Below are 21,938 nucleotides of genomic sequence, written 5' to 3'. Positions count from 1 at the left end.
CGGGGGACCTGGAATCTGGGCTGGCACCTGCAGAAATCTGAAACCTTGCTGGTCTGCTGAATGCCAGTCCTCCTTTGTTTAGTCACTGCCCCTCCCGCCCAGCAGGTCTGGTGGCATAGAGCTCCCTGGCTGGGTCATTTGTGTCACTGGAGGGGGGACTGTAGACTGGATTCTTCCTGGGTGTCCCGGGGCCTCTGAGGAGGTGGGGATATTGCCACCTTGGCCTTCCCAGTTGACCTTTCAAATAATTTCCTCTCTCTCCACCTAAAAGCTGGCTTAAAAAGCATACTCTGAATGTTCTCTTTTCTTGTTTCCACGTGCTTAGCCTGTCTGGTTTCATTTTCCCACCTCGTTTGGACAAGCTTGACTGTCTCCAAGGTCCCACCCCCAGGACATGGGTCCATGCCCACTGCCACCTCACACCCTGAGGTTAGGGCCTGAGCGACCCTGGCTCTCTGTCCTCACCCTAATCCCCTGTGAGGCCGGATGGCTCAGGCAACGGCACCCCCAGATAAACTGGCACAAGAAGTGCTGGGGCCGTGGAACAGAGAGGCCCAAACAGACAAGCACCCTGGCTCCTGACTGCTAGTCTTCCTGTGACCTGAGGGGTCCACGGAGACTGTTCTCAGGTCCTCTTGGCAGGGGGTTTTGGGGTCCGTGCTGATACAAAGCAAAGAACTCTGGGATGAAGTCCTGGCTCCCTCGGGGTGCAAAATGCTAACAACAATTATAGCAGTGCCTGCCTACCTCCCCTCAGAGGGTTGCTGTGAGGATCAAATGAGAAAGTGTATCTGTAAGTTGTGAAGCACAATATTAAAGACATTAGATAACTGTGTGAAGATTAAGCGGGATAGTGCACATGAAAAACCAAAACAGTTCTTTGAAAGCTATTACTAGTTAGTTCTCCAGTGGTTTTACTATTAACCACTATCATGATTAAGCCCTGTATGTCAATAAGACACAGGCCATGCCCTCAAGGGGAACTGGGGGAAAGATAGGTAAGTATTTATAATGTCAAGTGGGATTAGACTGATAGAGAATGTAAAAGGAAGCAGCCTTAAGCACCTGGTGTGGTAAAGAGTGTCAGGAAGCTTGAGCTTGGATGCAGAAAGTAGACAAGTGAGGGGTGAAGATTTCAGAGAGAGAAGAGAGAGCGCAATGCATGCACGGGAGAACTGGGGGGCCAGAACTGATGGGGTTTGGCCTCCCTGGACTTCAGGCATGAGGAGAAAGATCTTGAAGCCTTCTGAAAGTGATATTAAGAAGTTTGGACTTCACCGTCTGTTGGATCTAAAGCAGAGAGCAGCCTGGTTGAATCGGCACTTCAGAAAACTTACTTCGGAAGTTTGGAAGAAGACTCATTCGGAAGAATGGGTGGGAGACTGGCTAGGAGTTGCTGTTCAGACTAGGGGATTCAATGAAGGGAGGGCCAAGGGCACAGGCAAGAGGGGTCGGTTTTAGGAATTAACTAGGATTAACCAGGAGTTGAACTGGACAGGGCTTAGTGACTGCTAGGCTAAGCGAGGGCAGGAAGACAGAGAAGGATAAGGAGTCTCCCCTTGAGTGACTGGGTGGACACTGTCCTCACTCACCAAGACCAGAGATGCAGGAGGAAAAGGAGAGGGGAGGAGTTCCTTTCTGGGCTGAAGGTGGAAGCAGGGGGGGTCAGACAGTCAATTGTGTATGTAAGTGTATACGCACACTGTAGGAGCTGACTGGGGACACAGAGAGCTGATAGGAGGGTGGACAGATGCTGGCAAATGAGGTTCCTGCAGAGGGAAATTTAGGGTCCGAGAAAGCAAGGGAAGCAGGAGAAAATGTCCTATAGGAGGAAAAGGTAGGGCCAACGTGGGAGCATGGGGCTTTGAGGATCCCACCCACTCCCTATGAGGAGCCCTTCCCTGCTCCTTCCATTTCTCTTCTCCCATCTGTGTTTTTCTTCCTCCAAAGACTTGTATTTGTCTTACTAGAATCAAGGTCATCACTGGCATTCCCGCCCTCTTACCTGTTTTCCCAAACTCCTCCAAGAATCTTCCCAAGTTTTCTCCTACTGCTTTTATTTGAGATTGACCTTGGACCAGACATGGAGAAAGAAATGGCAACCCACTGGCTGGAGTATTCTTGCCTGGGAAATCCCATGGACAGAGAAGCCTGACAGGCTACAGTCCATGGGGTCACAAAGAGTCCAACACGACTGAGAGACTAAGACTTTCACTTTGGACCAGACAGATCTCACTCAAGACAGTATCTTCACCAAAAAACGAATACCAACAAGTCATTCCAAGAGTGGGCTCTGTCTGCACACGATGTCCAGAAAGTGACTCTTCAGGATAAAAGAGAGGGTTCAGGTGCCAAGCAGAGTTCCAGTCTGGAGAGTTCTCTTAGGTGACCTATAGTCTTGGGACCCTGATATTCCTTCCTGCAGGGACATAGGCCTCCTCCCTCCTCCTAGAGGCCCTATCAGCCCACCTCTCCCACCTGGCTTCCCGTCACAGCACAGTACTAGCCCCGGAATGCCCTATTGCCCAAGAGTTACCAAAGGCCCACATGGCACAAGGCCCTGACAGTTCATTGGCCTCCATATTTCCTCTCAGCCAAGCAACACTGCCAAGAAAAACCCGAGGGCAGGTAAGAAAACCAGTTGTGATCTGCCCAGTAAGCAGGTGGCAGTGCGGCAGCCTCTCCGCCTTCAGTGTCTCCTGGAGTCTGGAGGATGGACGGGGAAGCAGACACACCAGGACCGGTTTCCTGACACTCCAGGCCGCCCAGCTGTCCTCTGCGGAGCAGCCTGGGAGCCAGGGGCAGCCACCATGGCGGAAGGTATGCAAAGCCCACGGGGCTGCTGGAGCTCAGGGCCGAGGAAGAGGGAGAGACTGCAGGAAGTCCAGGGGAGGGTGGATTCAGAGGGAGGAAGGAGTAAGTCACGAAGGAGGCAAAAAGAAGAGACGCTCCAGAAACAGCAGCATTCATCGGTAGCCTGAGAACCAGGAGACCAGGTGGAGGCTGGCAGGTAAACAGCTAAACAGCAGAGCGTCAGCAGGCCTGCTTCCACATCCCCGTGGGCCGGGGCAGGGCCAGGGACTAGGGGGTCAGCGTTCCTACCCGCTCTGCCAGAGCTGATCTTGACGCCGAACGAGTCACTTCTCTAGTTCCCAGTCCCTGTGCCGGACCAATGAGGGGCCTTGGACCAGATCATCTTAAAATTGTCTTCTAGCTCTAGAATTCTCTGAATCTTCATTCTTCTCTTCTCCCTCCACTCCAGAGTATCTGTGACTCAGATTCTCATCACTACCCTTCTCTCTGTATCAACTCCCTCTCTCTAGAAAGAGCCGCTACAAAGATTAAATGGTTGGTCAGAAACATGTATGAAAGTGAAACGTGAAAGTCACTCAGTCGTGTCTGACTCTTTGCGACCCCATGGACTATACAGTTCATGGAATTCTCCAGGCCAGAATACTGGAGTGGGTAGCCTTTCTCTTCTTCAGGGGATCTTCCCAACCCAGGGATTGAATCCAGGTTTCCTGCATTGCAGGCAGATTCTTTACCAGCTAAGCCACAAGGGAAACCCAAGAATACTGGAGTGGGTAGTCAGTTTATCCCTTCTCCAGGGGAGTCTTCCTGACCCAGGAATCAAACTAGGGTCTCCTGCATTGCAGGCAGATTCTTTACCAACTGAGCTAATGAGGGAAGCCCCAAAACCATGTATAAGAATGAGCTAAATTAAGCTCTACAAATGTAATAGCTTCCTCTTCATTTACTATTTTTATGTTTAAAATTTTAGTTTTAAAGTTTTATAAATTTTAATTATACAAGAAATACTGTATAATGAACACACAGTTTGAGTAAAATAAAGCAATAATTACAGATAAACCTACTACCCGAACTACCCCTGACTACCACTTCAACCTAGCCTCATTTCTAGAGAAACCACTGTTACTAGTCTTCTGTCTATACATTCATTTTCACGTATATATGCTCAATGTAATGCATAGAATTAGCTTGTATGGCTTCTTCTTTTTCTTGGCATATCCATGGTATCATCATATTGGACATATTTTTCTACAGCTAGATTTTTTTTTAGTCACTCAACAGTTATCTCTTGGATCTCTGTCTACATCTCTGAGTACCAAAAGATTTACGTCAGTATTTTCCACTTTGTATAGTATTTCCATAGTATGGCTGTAAGTAATTTATGTACCCAATCTTCTCTTGGTGGGTGTGCAGGCTGTTCCCATTTTTCAATTAAACAAGCAATGCTGCAGTGTACTTTCTTACCTGTGCCTCTCTGTGCTCCTGTGAGAGTTTTTCTCTAGGATAGATCTTGAGATCCATTACTTTAAAAGTTTTTCCAATAATTTCCCTTCTACCTCCCTGATCATTTCACCCCATTCTCCCCTCCCATCAAAGAGAATAAAAATGTCCAGTATTAAAGATATCTCCCATTTGGATATCTGATGTTTGGACTGAAGAATAATCCCTGTGCTATAGGCAGATATTAACTTGACCCACGGTGCATCCGGAGGATGAAATCTGGCCCCAGTATTGGCTGTCAGGAAGATGCTGCTGCAGCTGTTGATTAATTTGGGTCACATGTCCAACCTGAATCAGGGCCGGTTAGCAATCCCTGTCTAGGCAATTGGTTTCTAAAAAGGGTAAGCTTCTTTTTTCTGGAAAAAGCTCAGTTGCTTTCCCAGGGGGCAGTGGGTCAGATATCCTTTCTGAACATGAGTGAAGGCCAGCAGTGGGTGGCAGCTGTTGGGTAATGGTGAGGGCACTGGATGTGGGCCAGTTACCCTAGGTTTGACCTTGGGTATGATATTTAGCCTACTTACATCTTGGTTTTCTCATCTTCAAGCGTGGATGACACTGACATTTCATCTCCTCAACACTGTAGCGAGTATTCCATGAGATTACTGGCCTAGAGTGGCCTAGAAGATGGCCCAGCACATGTAATCAGGCACCCAACAGGTGGTAGTTGAATCTGAAATACAAAAGAAGTTCAGGGGATTATATAAAAAAACAGAGAACTCCATTCAACCTAGTAAACACTGGAGTATCTACAATGTGCCAGTCTTTATGCTTACATTTCTTTTATAATAACAATAATAAAACAACAACTAGTTTATGAGAAAGGTACACATTAACTGTAATCAAACGAAGTTAAAGAAGTTTAAGAAGATAAAGTTTAGCATCTATTAGGGTATTCTGGTACAGTCAATTTGATTCATATTTGTTTTATAAAAGCCTTACTGAGGTATAATTCACATACTGTAAAGCTCACCATTTAAAGTGTATAATTTATTGGCTTTCTTTATACTAAATTCATGAAGTTTTACAAGCATAACCACTAACTAGTTCCAAAACATTTTCATCACCTCAAAAATGAAACCCCATACCTACTAGTAATTATACTCTATTCTCCCCTACCCCTAGCCCCTAGCAAACTCTAGGGTTAGGGTTAGGGTTAGGGTTAGGAAATATGCACTATTCTGCATATTTCCTATAAAGTAATCATACAACACGTGGGCTTTTGTGTCTAGCTTCTTTCACTTAGCATAGTATTTTCAACTTTTATCCATGTTATAGTACGTTCACCCTTCCTTTTATATGATTGAATAATATTCCATCGTGTGGCTATACACATTTCATTCATCTTTTAAGCAGGTGATGGACATTTGGACTGTTTACAGTTTTTGGCTATTATGAATAAAGCTGCAATCAACAATCATGTGTAGGTTTTATGTGAACATACATTTTTCATATCTTGGATATGTATCTAGGAATTGCCAGGTCATATAATGACTCAACATTTAACATTTTGAGAACTGTTTTCCAAAGTTGAAGCACCACTTTATAATCCTACCAGCAACATATGAGGGTTTCAATGTCTTCACATCCCCACCACCAACACTGTTTTTCTTATTATAGCTATCCTAATGGATATGAAGTGCTATCTCATCTGCACTTCTCTAATGACTAATTCTGTTGAGCATCTTTTCATGTCCTTTTTGGCCTTCTGTGTATCTTCTTTAGAGAAATGCTTACACCAGTTGCCCATTTTTCATTTGAGCTATTGTTTTTTTATTGTTGAGTTATACAAATTCTTTACAGTGAGGGAACATTCTGAGTTGTAGCTCTTGTAGGACCAAAATACACAGACAGGGAGAGAGCTTTGCTTGGGGATAGACTGGCTGAAGGAGAGGGTCTGTGCTGGGATGGGTGACAGGTGAGAAGGTAAGCATAAGTTAAGGCCAGGTCTGCAGGGTCATGAGTGTCACATTAAGAGTGTGTCTTTTGGATGGCAGCATGGGGGGTATCTCAGGACTTTTAGAGCAAATAGACAATGGAATGATCAAATTGTCTTGAGGGGAGATAATCTGGTGATGTGTTAGGGGGCAGGTGATGTGGAGAAACAGGATGCAGACCTAATGGAGGCTGTTATAGTCACTAGTAGTGAGGTGAGGAGGTTGGAATTGTGTTCACGTGGAAAGGGACAGATGAACACCACCGATATTTTAAAGGAAGGAGTGAAGGGAGTCATGACACATGAATGGATAGAGACTGAGAAGATGTCAACTGTGATTTAAGGGCTATGAACCCAGGTGCTTGGGGACTGAGGTTGAAACATGGCCAAACATGCAGGAGTCAGAAGTGGAGCCCTTTTAGGGGAGGCACACTTGGAGAACACTGAGATCAGTCTGTGTTTTAGTGGAAGCTGCAGAAGGCTGGGAGTGGGCCTTTCTGAGACCGTCCTCAGCTCTCAGCTCCCAAGTCACTGGGCGCAAAGCGTTAGTGGTAGTCAGAGAGCTAGCAAATTACTTCAAACATACCAGCTAAGCCAGGGACAATTAACCTGGGGCAGCTACCCCAGGCACTTGCTCAGGGCCGGAGACTGGCGCAGGGACAAGGGAAACTGTGAAGTCTAAGAAAGTAGATGCAGGAATGAAGCTGGAGACATGTTAGACTGAATGGAGCAGTCAGATCTGGCCAGGCCTACAAGAGGAGTCAAAGAGGGGCAGAAAACTATGTGCCTCCTTATGGGAGAAAGGGACAGAAGGTCACAGAAGCCGGGAAGGTAGGGAGGAAAGAAGTAAGGGAGAGACACTTGCATGCATGGAGCCTCTTTGAGCGTTAGTTGCTCAGTCGTGTCCGACTCTTTGCAATCCCATGGACTGTAGCCCACCAGGCTCCTCTGTCCCTGGGATTTTCCAGGCAAGAATACTGGAGCGGGTTGCCATTTCCTTCTCCAGGAGATCTTCCCGATCCAGGGATTGAACCACGGTCTCCTGCATTGTAAGAGGATTCTTTACTGTCTGAGTCACAAGGGAAGTCCATTTTATCCTCACACAAACCCTGAAAGCCTCGTTATATAGATTCTATTTTACCTACTCAGAAACTGAGCTCAGAGAGGCTCAGTTTCTTTTCCAAGTTTGCACAACTACTAAGTGGTGGACAAGAACGGGCCAGACCCCACAACCCTGCTCTTTTGTTTGCCCTCGCTGTCCCATCACAGGGCTGGAAGTGGCCCTCACTGACCTCCAGAGCTCCTGGAATAATGTGCGGCACCATACGGAGGAGATCAGCTCCAACCGCCTGCTTGTTCGCCGGGGCCAGGCCTTCAACATCACCCTGTTCTTCAGGAACCGGGCCTTCCAGCCAGGCCTGGACAACATCATCTTTGTGACTGAGACTGGTGAGGACCCCAGCTGGCTTGCAGGGTCCATTTGTGTGTGTTTATGTGTGTGTGTCTGTTGGGGGCGATTATCGGGGGTTGGGAGGTCACTGCAGAGTTCCTCAGCTCTGCTTCCTTCTTAGGACCGCTGCCAGATCTGCCCAAGGGGACTCGAGCCGTGTTCAGCCTGGCTGGTCACCGTGGCCCCAGCCCCTGGATCGCCTCACTGCAGGCCATTGGGGCCAATTCCCTGGAGGTGAGCCTGTGTGCCCCTCCTGTGGCAGCTGTGGGTCGGTACCTCTTGAAGGTTCACATCAAATCCCTACAGGGGCCTGTCACAGCCTACCAGCTTGGGGAGTTCATCCTGCTCTTCAATCCCTGGTGCCCAGGTAAGGCGGGATGCCCTCACCACTGCCCTTGTGTCAGTACCATAGACAGCGAGGCTCAAGGGTTTCCAGACCCTTTCTCCATAGCCACCGCAAACCCTCCCCAATCCCATGCACCCAGCATCCACCCCCAACCGCCAACAAGCAGGACAGAGAAGCCTTGTTATTTATTTACTTGCTCAGAATTTTAAAACAATGAACCAAGTCATCTTTACTTTAAAAGAAAACTATTATAATCAACCACTAACCACTATTAACATCTACCTTCATCATACATTCTAAAGTTAACTGGAGTTTTTCCATTATAAGAGTAATAAGTACATTCCATTGAAAATTTGTAGAATGAAGTACAGGGTAAAATGAAGAAAGGAAGGTAAGTAGGTAGGTAGTTAGGGAGGAACCCCTAGGCTCCAGTTTGCTCATTTCCATCGAGGATTAGTTGAGTGTAGCAGAAAAAGCAGGCACTCAATATGGGCTCTGTGTTCAAATTTCTCTCTACTTATGTGTGATTTGGACTAGTTACTTATTACCCTGAGCCTATTTCCCCAACCTTGAAGTGGGGCTAGGATGTAAAGGTGCTTTGTAAACCAAAACATTCCACCAAAGGTTATTTTTACTTCTACCTTCTGTTCCTGTTGACTCTACTGCTGGTGTTGATGGGTGGTGGGGATGGGTCTCCCCCACACACATTCGCCTCTTGGAGTCACCCAGCTCTCTTCCCAGAGCTCAGGTCCCATGGGCCTGGGCCTTCTGGAGTGGGACTAGCGTGGGAAGGATGATGTGACTTTTCTGCCTTGTGTCCTCCCACTTTGATCCCCAGAGGATGCTGTCTACCTGGAGAGTGAACCCCAGAGGCAGGAATATGTCATGAATGATTATGGCTTCATCTATCAAGGGAACAAGAACTGGATCCGCCCCTGCCCCTGGAATTATGGACAAGTGAGTCTCAGCTCTGCTCATGGCCCATCCAGGCCCTGGTATCATGGTGAGAGGGGAGCAGGAGGGGGTGGGAATCTTGCCCTTCATGCAAGATTCATCTAGAACTGCTGACAAGTGGGAATTAAATAGCACCAAGAAGATATGAAATGTGACCCCAGGGAGCTAGGGGAGCAGCTGTAGAAAGGTGGAAGGTGTTCTTAGATGAACACATCTGATTTGGACAACAGGACTTAAAGGGGAAGGACAGCTGAAGTCACCCACCCAGGAATTCCACTAAGAGGGTGCGGATGCAGGGACAACAGTGACAATGGTCATGATTGCTCCTGGATTTTCGTTTGTTAGCTGTGTTTCCAGTGGGGCCCCAGCTACCACACTTACTTCATCCCCATAACCCCAGGTGACAGGCTCTAGGATCCATTTTGTCACACCAGAGAAAATCTGTGCCCTGAACATCTCAGCCAGAATCAGGGCTGATGAGCAGTGGTGTGTCTTCCCCCACCCCCGGATTGCTATCGCCTCTTCAGTTATTTGTTTTGATCATATGCCTTTTTCATTATAAAAGTACTACAGGGACCTCCCTGGTGATCCAGTGGTTAAGACCCCACACTTTCACTGGAGGGGGTATGGGTTCAGTCCCTGGTCAGGGAACTAAGATCCCACCGTGTCATGTGGCACAGCCCCTCCCCCCAAAAGCAATATATATGCTTTTCCCTTATAGATTATCACAAAATACTGAGTACAGTTCCCTGTGCTATATAGTAGGTCCTTGTTGGTTATCTATTTTATATATAGTAGCGTGTATATGTTAATCTCAAAATCCTAATTTGTAACTTACAAGAGAAAAGAATCTGAAAAAGAATATATATGTGTGTACATACATATATGTGAATTATTGTGCTATACACTTGAAATTAACACAACATTGTAAATCAACTATGTGGTGGTGCTTTAGTCACTAAGTTATGTCTGACTCCTTGTGATCCCATGGACTGTAGCCCACCAGGCTCCTCCCTCCATGGGATTCTCCAGGCAAGAGTACTGGAGCGGGTTGCCATTTCCTTCTCCAGGAGATCTTCCCGACCTGTAGATCGAACCCAGGTCTGCTGCATTGCAGGCAGATTCTTTACCCACTGAGCTACGAGGGAAGCCCAAATCAACCATACTTCAACATAAAATAAAATTGGTATTAAAAAATTTTTAAAGTAAAATATAATTGCTTAAAAAACTTTACAAAACATTACAAAAATAGGTGTCTAGAATACGAAAGTCTGTCTAGGCCCAGTCACCAGCAAGGTGTGTGTTCCTCTACATTTTGTTCTCTACACATATACTAAAACATGTGATTTTGTTTGTAAAAACAGCATCATCTTAATTGCAATACTCTGCAATTCCTGAGTTACTGAAAGCCTGACTCCCACTGAAAGCTCAGCCAACAGCAGGTGCTCCAGGAAGCCCAGAGCCAGGCTGAGCCCTTGCACCAGAACACTCTGGGGGTTGGTGGGGAGGGGCCAGCTCTGGCTGCTCAGAAGGGGTGGCGGCTGGAAAATTCTGCGGGGGGTCTGTGGTGCTTGTATCAGGTTGATATGGGTCCCTGTCCCAGACTTCCTTAAAGAGAACACACAGGTGGCATCAGGCCCAACGCTGGCCCCCGAGGTGGCTATGGTCAAGATGAGACATGGAAGCCTCAAATGGTCCCAACTGAAATCCCCAACTCCTCACTCAGCATGGGCAGATGGGGATCCCAGAGGGCCCCTGTACAGGAGTTGGCTGTCATCTGTGAGAAACAGAAGTGAGGAGATGCTGCTTTCTGAGTTCTAGGTTTTTCCTTTCTGTCTCTCTTCTCCAGTGAATGCATATTGAATATCTGCTCAGTGCCATGCAAGGGGCTGGGTGCTAGGAGCATGAAAATGAATAAAACACTGTCCTGAGCCCAGTGAAGTAGGGACTCAGTCACATAAGCAGGTCACTTACTATGCAGTGGGATATGCAAAGACTGGGTGCCAAGTGCAGGGTATTCCAGGAGCCTTGAAGAAGAGTACTTGGTTGGGCATGGGGGTGTTGGGGAAGCTTCCTGGGAGAGGAGATGCTGGAACTGAGTTAGCCAAGTGAAGGGAAAGGGGAAACTATCCCAGGCAGGGGGAAGCATGAGCAGACACAAAAGAGAGAAATGATTTGGTCTGCTACAGGGGTTACGAGGAATCCGATGTTGCTGAAGCACAAAAAACAAACAAACAAACATGAGGCAGTGAGGGTTACTGAGACACAAGACTAAGGAGGTAGAAGGGGGGCAGATCAGGGAGGGTCTTATGTGCCTTGAAGAGGTTAGAGCTTTGATCCTGCAGGCCACAGGACCCGTTGAATATTTTAAGGCAGAAAAGTCAACCAATCAGACTGTCCCCTGGGGAAGATGAATCAGAGAAGCCGCCTAATCCTATTTACGTATTCATTTACTCTCATTCAACAAAGACGTACAGAGTCCCTCCTATGTGCTGGGCACGATGCCAGGTCTGGGAGTAGAGCTGTGAGAAGAACTGGAGGGACACAGCATACAATCAGCCAGGGAGGACAGACCCTGGGTATCTCGTTGTAACGTAATCTGGTGAATAAGAGATACAGCCAGGGCTATGGAGTGAAACCAGGCTCTGGCTCAGGGAAAGCCTCAGAGGAAGTGGCATTCATTCCAAGCCTGAAGGACAGAGTCAGCCTGCCTTGGTGAAAATTTTCCATAACTCATATGCTATTAGTCAATCCAAAGCTCCACTGACAAGTCGGTGCCATCGTCTCAGCACTAGCTGCCAATGAAGAGCTGGGTCAGCAAGTCCAGTTGGAAGATGAGGCAACGTGGCTTTAGCAAGGAACATCCCAGGGGCTCTGGGAGTGTGGGATTAAAGGGGAGAAGAGCGAGAAACAGATTTTTTTCAGCCAGTCAGACTCACTGGAAAAAAACTCCAGGAATCTGACAGGCAGGAACTACAAACTAGGCGAGCTGTGACCCCAGAGCTTTGAGACCCTGTAGGGCCGTCCATGGCTGTGCTGCTGGACGGTTTTCTTCCAAATGGGCTTGTATCCCACAAACACACTCCACTGGAGAACTGGGTGGGGTGGGTCATGTATTTCTTTTCATATCCACGTGTGCCTAGCCTGGGCACCTTGCCTCTTTGCATCTTTTCTCGCAGTTTGAAGAGAATATCATAGACATCTGTCTGGAGCTGCTAGACAAGAGCCTGAACTTCCAGATCGACCCAGCCACAGACTGTGCCCTACGGGGCAGTCCTGTCTACATCAGCAGAGTGGTGTGCGCCATGGTGAGGTTGGGTCTGGCTCTGTCACCCAGGGCATGTCCAGGGAGGGAGGAAGCTCTGCAGGGGAGCCCTGCCCACTCACGGTTGCCCACTGCACCCGGGAAATGAAGAGTCAAGAGGCAGGAGCCCTCTGGCAAAGCCATTTTTGATGAGACTGATGGAAGAATCTGGGTAACTGGTTTTCTTAACTGAGATCTGAAACGGCTGGGTATGACCATCACCTCCATTAATTACAAACTGCATTTTGGGGAAAGACTAAATGAAGCTCTGGTTTGGGAAATAATCTTGTGTCTAAATTTCCTTGGCTCTGAAGTGTGTTCAAATGCTCTTAGAGCCAAGCTCTGGCTTTGCAGGGATGGGGGGGTGGGTGGAGGGGTCAAGAGGGTGGGTAGACACAGAATAATAAAGTAATTAACAGTGGTGCACAAGTCAGAATAGCTGGCTTCCCACCCTCACCCTTTCCCCAGAAGGTCTGGAAGATCCCAGCTAAAATAAGATCAAACCTTCCTGCATCTCAGGCCCAGGAGCCTGGAAGGCAACCCACTTGTTGAGGAAAAGGCTGCTTCTAATGCTTCCACTTTGGCTTCTCTGCAGATCAACAGCAACGATGACAGTGGGGTGCTCAATGGAAACTGGGGCGAGAACTACTCAGACGGCACCAGCCCCACAGAGTGGATGGGCAGCGTGGCCATCCTGAAGCAGTGGCACGCCGCGGGCTGCCAGCCAGTGCGCTACGGGCAGTGCTGGGTCTTCGCTGCTGTTATGTGCACAGGTGAGGAGTGGAAAGGCAGAAAGGACACTGGTTCACGTCTTAGCCCTCTGAGCCATTCCTGTCCCAGAAACCTCATGCAGTTCCCACCGAGGGACATTTACGAGGAAGCAGAATGCCTCGTCACTGACCTCAGGCTTCGCATACCTTGGCTTATCTCAGAGGGTAGTTCGGAAGTGGACATCATACACTTCTCAGAACACATTAGTAGAAGAAAAGTCTCAAAATATGTACTGGGAAAGAAAGCAAATGGAAACCAGTTTGCAGGTGGCGAGAGGAGCAAGCAGAGGGAAGGAGAGGTGAGTGTTAGGGAGGCAACACCTGGACATGAGTTACACCCTGGAGGTGGCAGGAGGAGGCTTTCTGCTTCACCCAGGTCCAAACGTGCTTCTGGCCCTCTCACTGCCCCAATATCTAGGCCAGCTCTCAGCCTCCTGGCAGGCTATCTGTGTACCTGAGTCACAATCAGTCAATTCCTGTTGGCTGGGGAAAGAGGCCAGGTATGACTTTTACTCACAAGGCTCTCTAGGCCAATCCAGGAAGGCCAGATCTGCCCACAGCTTTATTGAGGGCTCAGGCCTTTTGTGTAGAAATTCCCTGTATGCAAAGGCTGGTGAAGTCTGTGACTGTGTGTGTGGTGTGTGAGTGTGTGCTGGACAAGGCTCTTGGAGGAAGCCTACAGAGCCCCAGGCTGCCAAGCAGCAGGTGTCAGCCCACTGTTCACAGGGGCATCAGTTCACAGGGGCATCGGGAAGTTTCTGCCTTCACAGGGGTTGGAGAGGGGTAGTCCTGAGCTACTCCTCATCTGCAGCTGCAGAGGTGCATCTGGAAATGGATGCCTTAATGGCCCAGGGGTTAGAAGTCAGAAATTCAACAGCTTTGATGCCCAGAGTCACAGACCTCAGGGTGAACTAGGATGTCTGAGTCATCCAGGGAGCAGGCACAAGACTGAAGGCAGAGAATGGAATAATCTTGTATATGACAGAGAGGGAGCCTTCCTGGGACTGGAAAAGCCTAGAGTCTAATGGGTAAGGTGTGTGTACAGAGGGAGAGGGCCAGGTGTTTGGGTGTGGTTGTCTGGAACTGGGTGGTGAGAGAGTAAATGGAGATGATGCAATGAGAGCAGACCAATTAAAATTTTTTGTGAGGATCATGGCCCTTTAGTGACCCTGGGAGCAAAGGGTCGGGCCAAGCTGGTCAAGCGTGGCTGGCTCACCTGCAGCTCAACACCGCCAGCCCTCCCCAACAGGGGCCACCATGCTGTATGTTAACAAGTATGTCTATCAGTTTGGAGAACTCATCACTCATCCAGCAACATTTCTTGAGTCCTTATCCTATGTTAGGCACTGTGCTTCTAATAATCTTGATTACAAAGATGGGTAACACCCAGCGTCAATCCTCCACTAAATGTCAAGGATTTAGTCAGCCTCTTTAACCCAATAAGGTTGCCAAAACATGCTGTTAAAAATTATTATTATTATTCTTTAACAGTCACAATAGCTGACATTTATTAGAGACTTTCTTGGTGCCAGGCATTGTGCTAAAGCCTTGACAGCCTAGAGTAATTGTGAAGCTTGAGTTCAAATACTAGTACTACCATTAAGTGACTGAGTAATCTTGGGGAAGTCATTTAACTTGTGCCTCAGTTTCCTCAGGCATATGATGGGGAAATTAATAGTACCTACCTCATAAGGTTATTGGAAGGATTGACTGAGTTTGTACATGGAGGGTGCTTAGAAAAATGCCAGGCTACAGTGAACAATCAATAAGTTCTTTTGTTTTCTTATTGAATGATTTCATTTATATAAAATGTCCAGAAAAGGCACACAGTTATAGAGACAGACAGCAGATTAGTGGTTGCCTGGGGTGGGGAATGGAAGTGGGGATTAACGATAAATGGGCATCCCAGAGGTCTTATTGCAGAGATGAAGATGTCCTAAAACTAATTTATGATGATGGCAGTAAGTTCTAACTAGGATCACCTTAGTTGATTCCCCAAATGATCTTCAGAGACAGGCTCTATCGTTATCTCCATTTTACAGATGAGGAAATTGAGTGGCAAAGCTAGTCTCACCTCCAGGTATGGTGGCTCTAACCACTAGACTATACTGCTGCATGAACGATGTTAGCAGCTGCCGTTTAATCAGCATCCCCTGTGCTGAAGGCACATGCTGGGCCCTTCCTGATGCTCACAGTCACTTGCAGGTGGATATCATTACTGCCATTTTACAGAAGAGAAAACTTAGGCTTAAGGTGACCACGTAACTCATCTAATGAGACGTGCGCACTCCCCTCTGCAGCTCTGCCTCCCTGTTTCCTTTTTTTTTTTTTTGGAAACTGGAATCTGTTCAAGAGCCTCTTCTCTCACCTCTGTATTTATTTATTTATATATATATATTTTTGCTGCCAAATGCAGCTTGCGGGTTCTTAGTTCCCTGACCAGAGATCAAATCCACACTCCTGGCAGTGGAAACCGCTGGACCGCCAGGGAAATCCCATGTCGCATTTTTAAAAATAACATCAGCATACTGACTTCAACTTCCTAAAGAGAAATCACACAAAGAAAGAGACTTTGTATGCATCAAAGACATTATTATAATTTTTTGGATAGATGTTTCCTTGACATTGATTTAGCTGGCTGTTTCTTTGGGAATTTCAGAGAGATCCCTGACCCTCCCTCCCTCCGGTGCTCAGGGCTGGCTGCTCCACAGCTCTCTGTCTCAGTCATCAGGCGTTTCCTGTCCTGGCTATCCACTCCATGTGACAAGGCGAGGCCCCTCAGCCCTGGGGTCTGTGAAGTAGCCTGGATGCCTTGCTCTGTAACAAAGGAACAGAGGGAACAGTGATGTTCTATGACCTGAAAATTCTCCCCAAAGCCAGGTATCACCTACTGTATGATTCCAAATATGTGAAATGCCCAGAATAGGTAAGTTTATATAGACAGAGTTGTTTCGCAGTTGCCTAGGGCTGGAGGGGTGGGAGAATGGGAAGTGACAGCTAGTGGGCGTGGAGGGCCTTTCTGAGGTGATGAAATGGTCTGGGATTAGATGTGGAGATTGTTACACAACCTGTGGATATACCACACACCACTGAACTGTACACTTTAAAAGGGTGAATTCTGTGGTATGTGGATTATATCTCAGCAAAGTTGTTTACAGAAGAAAAGTCAGGCATCCTGGGGATGTGCCTGGTCTGTCCCTGCCCACAGCTGCAGGGGGTAGGGTGGGGGCAGCGAGCCTTGGGCTGAGGCTTGGTGTTAGGAAAAACGCTGCGGGAGGAAAAAGCCGCCTCTAAGGACCGGTGGTAAAGGCCTTTTATTAAGCCTCGCTCTCGGGCAGAACTCCCGGGGGCTGGTGAGTGAGGAGACAAAGGGAGTCTGCAAGGTATGAGGGGTGGGGAGGGGTTTTATAGTCCGGGCAGGCATCCAGGCCAGGTCTTTTCATATAAGGAAGAAAGCGCGGGCTACAGCGGTGGTCAGTGTCCGAGGGCTTTACGTTGGTACCTGATTGGGCCAGGCTGCAGGGGGCCAGCCCCTGGAAGTTTAGCCAGCCTCCAGAATTTGCCTTGCAGCACTTTCCCGGGGGCATGCCCCGACCTTTCACTTGGGATGCTCAGCAGACTGATGGGCATCACCCCCTCCTCTGTAAAGGAGGGTCCGGGGCCTGGAGCCACAGAGGAGGGTGGTGGGAAGCAGCCTGGGAGATGAGGAGTCTGTGTGCTTAGGGCTGGGCCCTCCTCTCTTCACCCCAAACTACCCCATGTGTCCATCTTTTATATATTGGATCCCCACTTATGATCTGGTTCTCATGTGGAGTCCTCTGCTGAGAACAGTTTCAAACACCCCTGGGTTAGAAGTCATCTAAGGTTTCTTCTCACTCACTTATACAGTGGCCCCTATAAAGTGCCTCACTATCTCCATTTCAATACAATAACTCTAATCTCATTGCTTTTACTGAGCCCTTACCTCTCAAGGAGAAGGAAATGGCAACCCACTCCAGTATTCTTGCCTGGAGAATCCCATGGACAGAGGAGCCTGGAGGGCTACAGTCTATGGGGTCGCAAGAGTTGGACACGACTTAGCGACTAAGCACACCTCTCAGAGAGGTGGGGCTTCCCTGGCGGCTCAGACAGTAAAGAATCTGATGCTATGTGGGAGACCTGGGTTCAATCCCTGGGTCTGGAAGATCCCTGGAGAAGAGAATGGCAAGCCACTCCAGTATTCTTGCCTGGAGAATTCCATGGACAGAGGAGCCTGGTGGGCTGCAGTCATGGAACAACTACCATTACCTCTCAAAGATGGACCCTTAGCCAATGCCCCTGTCTTTCTCTGACTTACTTCACTTAGTATGATAATCTCTAGGTCCATCCATGTTGCTGTAAATGACATTTTCATTTCTTTTTATGGCTGAGTGATATTCCATTATATACACACACCACATCTTTTTAAAATATATATATATTTATTTATTTATTTGGCTGCACTGGGTCTTGGTTGCAGCCCACAGGATCTTCTATCTTTGTTGCAGCATGCAGGATCTTTAGTTGTGGCATATGAGATTTAGTTCTCTGGTCAGAGACAGAACCCTGCATTGGGAGAGGGGAGTCTTAGCCACTGGACCAGGGAAGTCCCATCTTTTTTTTTTTAAGTTGAAAACAATTTTTATTATCTCACAGTCTCTGTGGTTCAGGAATCTGGGTACAGCTTAGTTGTCTTATGTCAACACATCTTCTTTACCTGTTCATCTGCCAGGGGACATTTAGGTTGCTTCCTGTCTCAGCTGTTGGAAACAGCGCTGCTAAGAACACTGGTCTGATACTGTTTTAATCCCTGGCTCTTAGGCTCCAGAGGTCAAGCTGGGTCTTGTTCAAAAGTCGTTTCTAGCTATCCACCAGACTTTAGCTCTCCTTTTGCTGTGCTGGGTCTTTGTCGCCGAGTGGGCTTTTCTCTAGATGTGATGCGCGGGCTTTTCATTGCGGCGGCTTCTCTTGTTGCAGAGCACAGGCTCTAGGGCGCTGGGCTTCAGTAGCTGTGGTTCATGGCCGCAGAAGTTGTGGTGCACAGGCTTAGTAGCTCCGGGGCATGGGATCTTCCCAGACCTGGAATCGAACCTGTGTCTCCTGTACTAGCAGGCTGATTCTTTACCACTGAGCCACCAGGGAAGCCCCCTCTTCACCACTATTTTACTTTACTTCCCTCCTTTTTCCCTTGGAGTATTTAGGTTTCAATTAATCATATTCTTCATTTCATGGCATTTATCATAATAGGTCTGCTTCAAATCCCTCTTTTTAAAAATTATTTACTAATTGATTCCCCCCTTTATCTCATAACCCATTCTTATTCACTTCCCCCTACAATAGGGAAACATTTTGATGTGTTTGACATGTAGTATGGTATTTGAATGTGTTCTTACAAAAAAAAAGTATATTTTTATCTTTGTGCAATATTCTTCCAGTACATTTTTTGTATTATATATTATACTTTTCATCTTTAGAAGTTCCATTGGGTCTTTTTTCTGTCTTCCATTTCTCTTTTATGTTCATGTTTTCCTTTACCTCCTATTGAGTATATTGATAATATTTCTAAATTGGAGTATAGTTGCTTTATACTGCTGTGTCAGTTTCTGCTGACACATCAGAATGGATCAGCCATATGAATACACATGAGTGAAAAGCGAAAGTGTTAGTCGCTCAGTCGTGTCCAACTCTTTGCGACCCTATGAACTGTACCCTCTGTCCATGGAATTCTCCAGACAAGAATACTGGAGTTGGGGGGCCATTCCTTTCTTTTGGGGTTCTTTCCCACCCAGGGATCAACCCAGGTCTCCCACACTGCAGGCAGATTCTTCACCATTTGAGTCATCAGGGAAGCCCATGTATTTCCCCCACCTTTAAAAAAATTTTTTCTTTCCCATTTAGGTCACCACAGAGTACAGAGCAGAATTCCCTGTGCTATACAGTAGGGTCTCAACAGTTATCTATTTTATACATAGTAGAGTATATATGTCAATTCCAATCTCTCAACTCATCCTACTCCTCCTTTCCCCCTTGGTATCCATATATTTGTTCTCTACGCCTGTGTCTCTATTTCTGCTTTGCAAGTAAGATCATCTATACCATTTTTCTAGAATTACTGATAATATTTAAAATAGCTGCTTTAAGGTCCTTGTCAGCTAATTCCCTTATATCTGTCATTTGTGGATCTAGTTTGATAGGCATTTTTTCTCATTTTGAGTCATACCTTCTTGCTTCTTTACATAAAAAAAATAGACTCTATTTTTTAGAGACGTTTTAGGTTTCATTGTCATTGGAGACAAGAGAGCATTGTTTGATTTTGTGATGGCATATCTGAAAAACAACAGCAATATTACCATCTTGGTTATAAGGGACAGTTAAGGGCATGGGAGGAGGAATAGGAAGTGATGTTTTTACCATGTGGAAGCTTAATGCATCTAGGGTGAGACAAAAATATGCTAAAAGTCATCACACTTAAATGCAATTAATTTGATTCTATTGCTTGGGGCTCTGACTGTATTTCATCAGTATAAGTCACGGAAGTGTGGCAGCAAGGCTGACCAAATGAATTTTGATAAATTGAGCTTGAACTTTGCACTGATTTCTCTTATAAAATTGGAGCCACATTTCCACATGGGGGTGCAGAGGAGAGAAGAACTGGTGGGAAGCCTTCATGGCCAGTCCCAAAACAGATTCCATGTTTTAACCACACCACCAGGACAGGGTCCCCCACGGGTCAGAAGTGAAGCTGTGCTCCTCAAAGGCAGGACTGTCTTACGTCTCTGTGTAAGCACCAGAGCCACTGCCTGGTTTACCACAGGGGCTTTACACTTGTCACCGAATGAGTGCCGAATGGCTAAGTGAAGAGACACAGTAATTGATGTCAGGAGTGTCGTGTGGTGTAATATACATTAGGAACTCTATCGACCTTTCCTGACTCTGAGATCTTGTCCATCTTTGTCCAAGCATTGCTGTGTGAAAGTGCATGCAGATGTATGCACAAGCGCACATGCACCCCACATTGATATTTCTTTTTTGAGGGATTCAGCTCCCAAATTGTCCATGAAAGTCTCAGGTGCAAAGTCATGTGAGACTCATGTCAAATTGTGAGTCATCAGGACTGATAATCTGCAGAAGTGAGGCTAAAGAAAACTCATCGCAACACAGATTTAATGAGCATCTACTCTGGCCAGCACTGTACTGGGAATGAAGAAACACAAGAAAAGTATTTGATCTGAGCCCTACTCTAGTGGAATCTGTAATCTAGCTGACAAGATAGGACAAATATATGAGATCACAGAGCGCTTCATGCAGTGATAAAATGTGTGGCATTGGTGACTGGAATTAAGGGAAAGCATAGGAAGGAGGATGAGTGGGCATGGAGTAATCAGTGAAAACTTCACAAAGGAAAGCGCATTGAGAATAACACGTTGTTGGGACGTGGAGTGAAGCTGCAATGGTTAGTGAAGTTGTAGTGAAGGCTTGTGGTTAACACTGGGGGGCTTTGAGGTCAGAGATATGGGGGCTTAAATCTTGCCATGGCTTTTCTCTTGCTGCCGTGTGATCTCAACCACTCTAAACTTCAGGTTTTTCCTCTTCAAAGGTGGAATAATCATAAGGTTGTGGAGAGGATTAAGTGAGATTATGCCTGGGCAGTGCTTGGCACCATTCCTGGCACCTAAAAGGAAGATGATGTCATCAGCTGGCCAGGAAGCTTGCCAAGAATGGAAGACAAGCTCAGCTGGGGATGTGCTTCGTGACAGCAAGGTCTCCATGTAGGCTCAAGTTTCAAATTTAGGAGTCACGGGCACAGGGTGAGAGATGAAGCCACGACAGAAGCCCTTTGTGGGGGGACAGAGAAAGCAGGACAGAGGGGGCAAACCCTGTGAAACATGTACGTGCGTGACTGTGCAGGTCTGAACACTGCTTCCTTTGCGTGACACTGAAGCTACAGGCTTGGCCTCCTCCCAGTGCAGGGAACCACTCTCGTCCCTCTGTGGCCTCATTTTGACAGCCATTGTCCTCTATCCCAGTCCTCTCATGAGGCACGATGAGGAAATGGTGAGAATGGATTAGTGCAGACCCATTACCACTCATGGAGAAGGCAATGGCACCCCACTCCAGTACTCTTGCCTGGAAAATCCCATGGACAGAGGAGCCTGGTGGGCTGCAGTCTGTGGGGTCGCTAAGAGTCGGACACGACTGCGCGACTTCACTTTCACTTTTCACTTTCATGCATTGGAGAAGGAAATGGCAACCCACTCCAGTGTCCTTGCCTGGAGAATCCCAGGGACGGGGGAGCCTGGTGGGCTGCCGTCTATGGGGTCGCGCAGAGTCAGACACGACTGACGTGACTTAGCAGCAGAAGCATTACCACTCAAAGCTTATGTTCTGTGGAAAGTCAAGCTTGGTATCCACAGCACAGCACACAGCCTTCAGTTGGAAATTGTCAAAATGGACATAAGATTCAAGACATTCATTCACTCTTCCAGCAAAGATGCACCCACATTTCTGCAGAACAGGCCTGCCTTGTATCGTTAATGGTTGTATAATGATAAAGATGACTATCACACAATCCCTGCCCTCAGGAGGAGAGACTCATAAATAAATCATTACATGCCATATACCATGTGTAGCAGAGAACTCCGAGTGCCATGAGACCAGTGACCTGTGCTTGGGTAGGAAAGTGCCTATCTGGCCATGTCTAGCAGCAGCTGACACCACCACTGACACTTCATGAATTTAGCAATCAGGGCGAAGAATGGAGGCTTGCTCCCTGCTCTCTCTGACCACCCCTCTTTGGCATGTGCTCTTATTACCATAAGTGTCACCCACCCTCCTGACTGTAATCTTAGCAT

At 47.1% G+C, this 21,938-nt stretch overlaps 1 protein-coding gene and 1 long non-coding RNA gene across 3 annotated transcripts in view; one reads left to right on the top strand and one right to left on the bottom strand.

Moving 5' to 3' along the window:
* Nucleotides 1-21,938, bottom strand: part of LOC122455106 — a 65,160-nt gene that overhangs the window by 24,085 nt on the left and 19,137 nt on the right. Inside the window, exon 3 of one of the 2 annotated variants that reach the window (XR_006273587.1) lies at nucleotides 4,833-4,981. This is a non-coding gene — a long non-coding RNA (uncharacterized LOC122455106). Of the gene's footprint in view, nucleotides 1-4,832; nucleotides 4,982-15,674; nucleotides 15,886-21,938 lie in introns of those variants that run through there. The other variant, XR_006273586.1, reaches the window with a different exon arrangement.
* Nucleotides 2,638-21,938, top strand: part of TGM5 (transglutaminase 5) — a 30,663-nt gene continuing 11,362 nt past the window's right edge. Inside the window, exons 1-6 of the mRNA XM_043489977.1 lie at nucleotides 2,638-2,820; nucleotides 7,514-7,693; nucleotides 7,816-8,061; nucleotides 8,879-8,997; nucleotides 12,174-12,302; nucleotides 12,894-13,071. Coding sequence (XP_043345912.1) covers nucleotides 2,811-2,820; nucleotides 7,514-7,693; nucleotides 7,816-8,061; nucleotides 8,879-8,997; nucleotides 12,174-12,302; nucleotides 12,894-13,071 — 862 coding nt within the window. The 5' untranslated portion in view covers nucleotides 2,638-2,810. The remainder of the gene's footprint in view (nucleotides 2,821-7,513; nucleotides 7,694-7,815; nucleotides 8,062-8,878; nucleotides 8,998-12,173; nucleotides 12,303-12,893; nucleotides 13,072-21,938) is intronic.

Source organism: Cervus canadensis, chromosome 17 (assembly GCF_019320065.1).
Source record: "Cervus canadensis isolate Bull #8, Minnesota chromosome 17, ASM1932006v1, whole genome shotgun sequence".
NCBI classification, from domain to species: Eukaryota; Metazoa; Chordata; class Mammalia; order Artiodactyla; family Cervidae; genus Cervus; species Cervus canadensis.
Note: the sequence above shows the minus strand (reverse complement) of the source record. Positions and strands in the feature narration are given on the sequence as shown.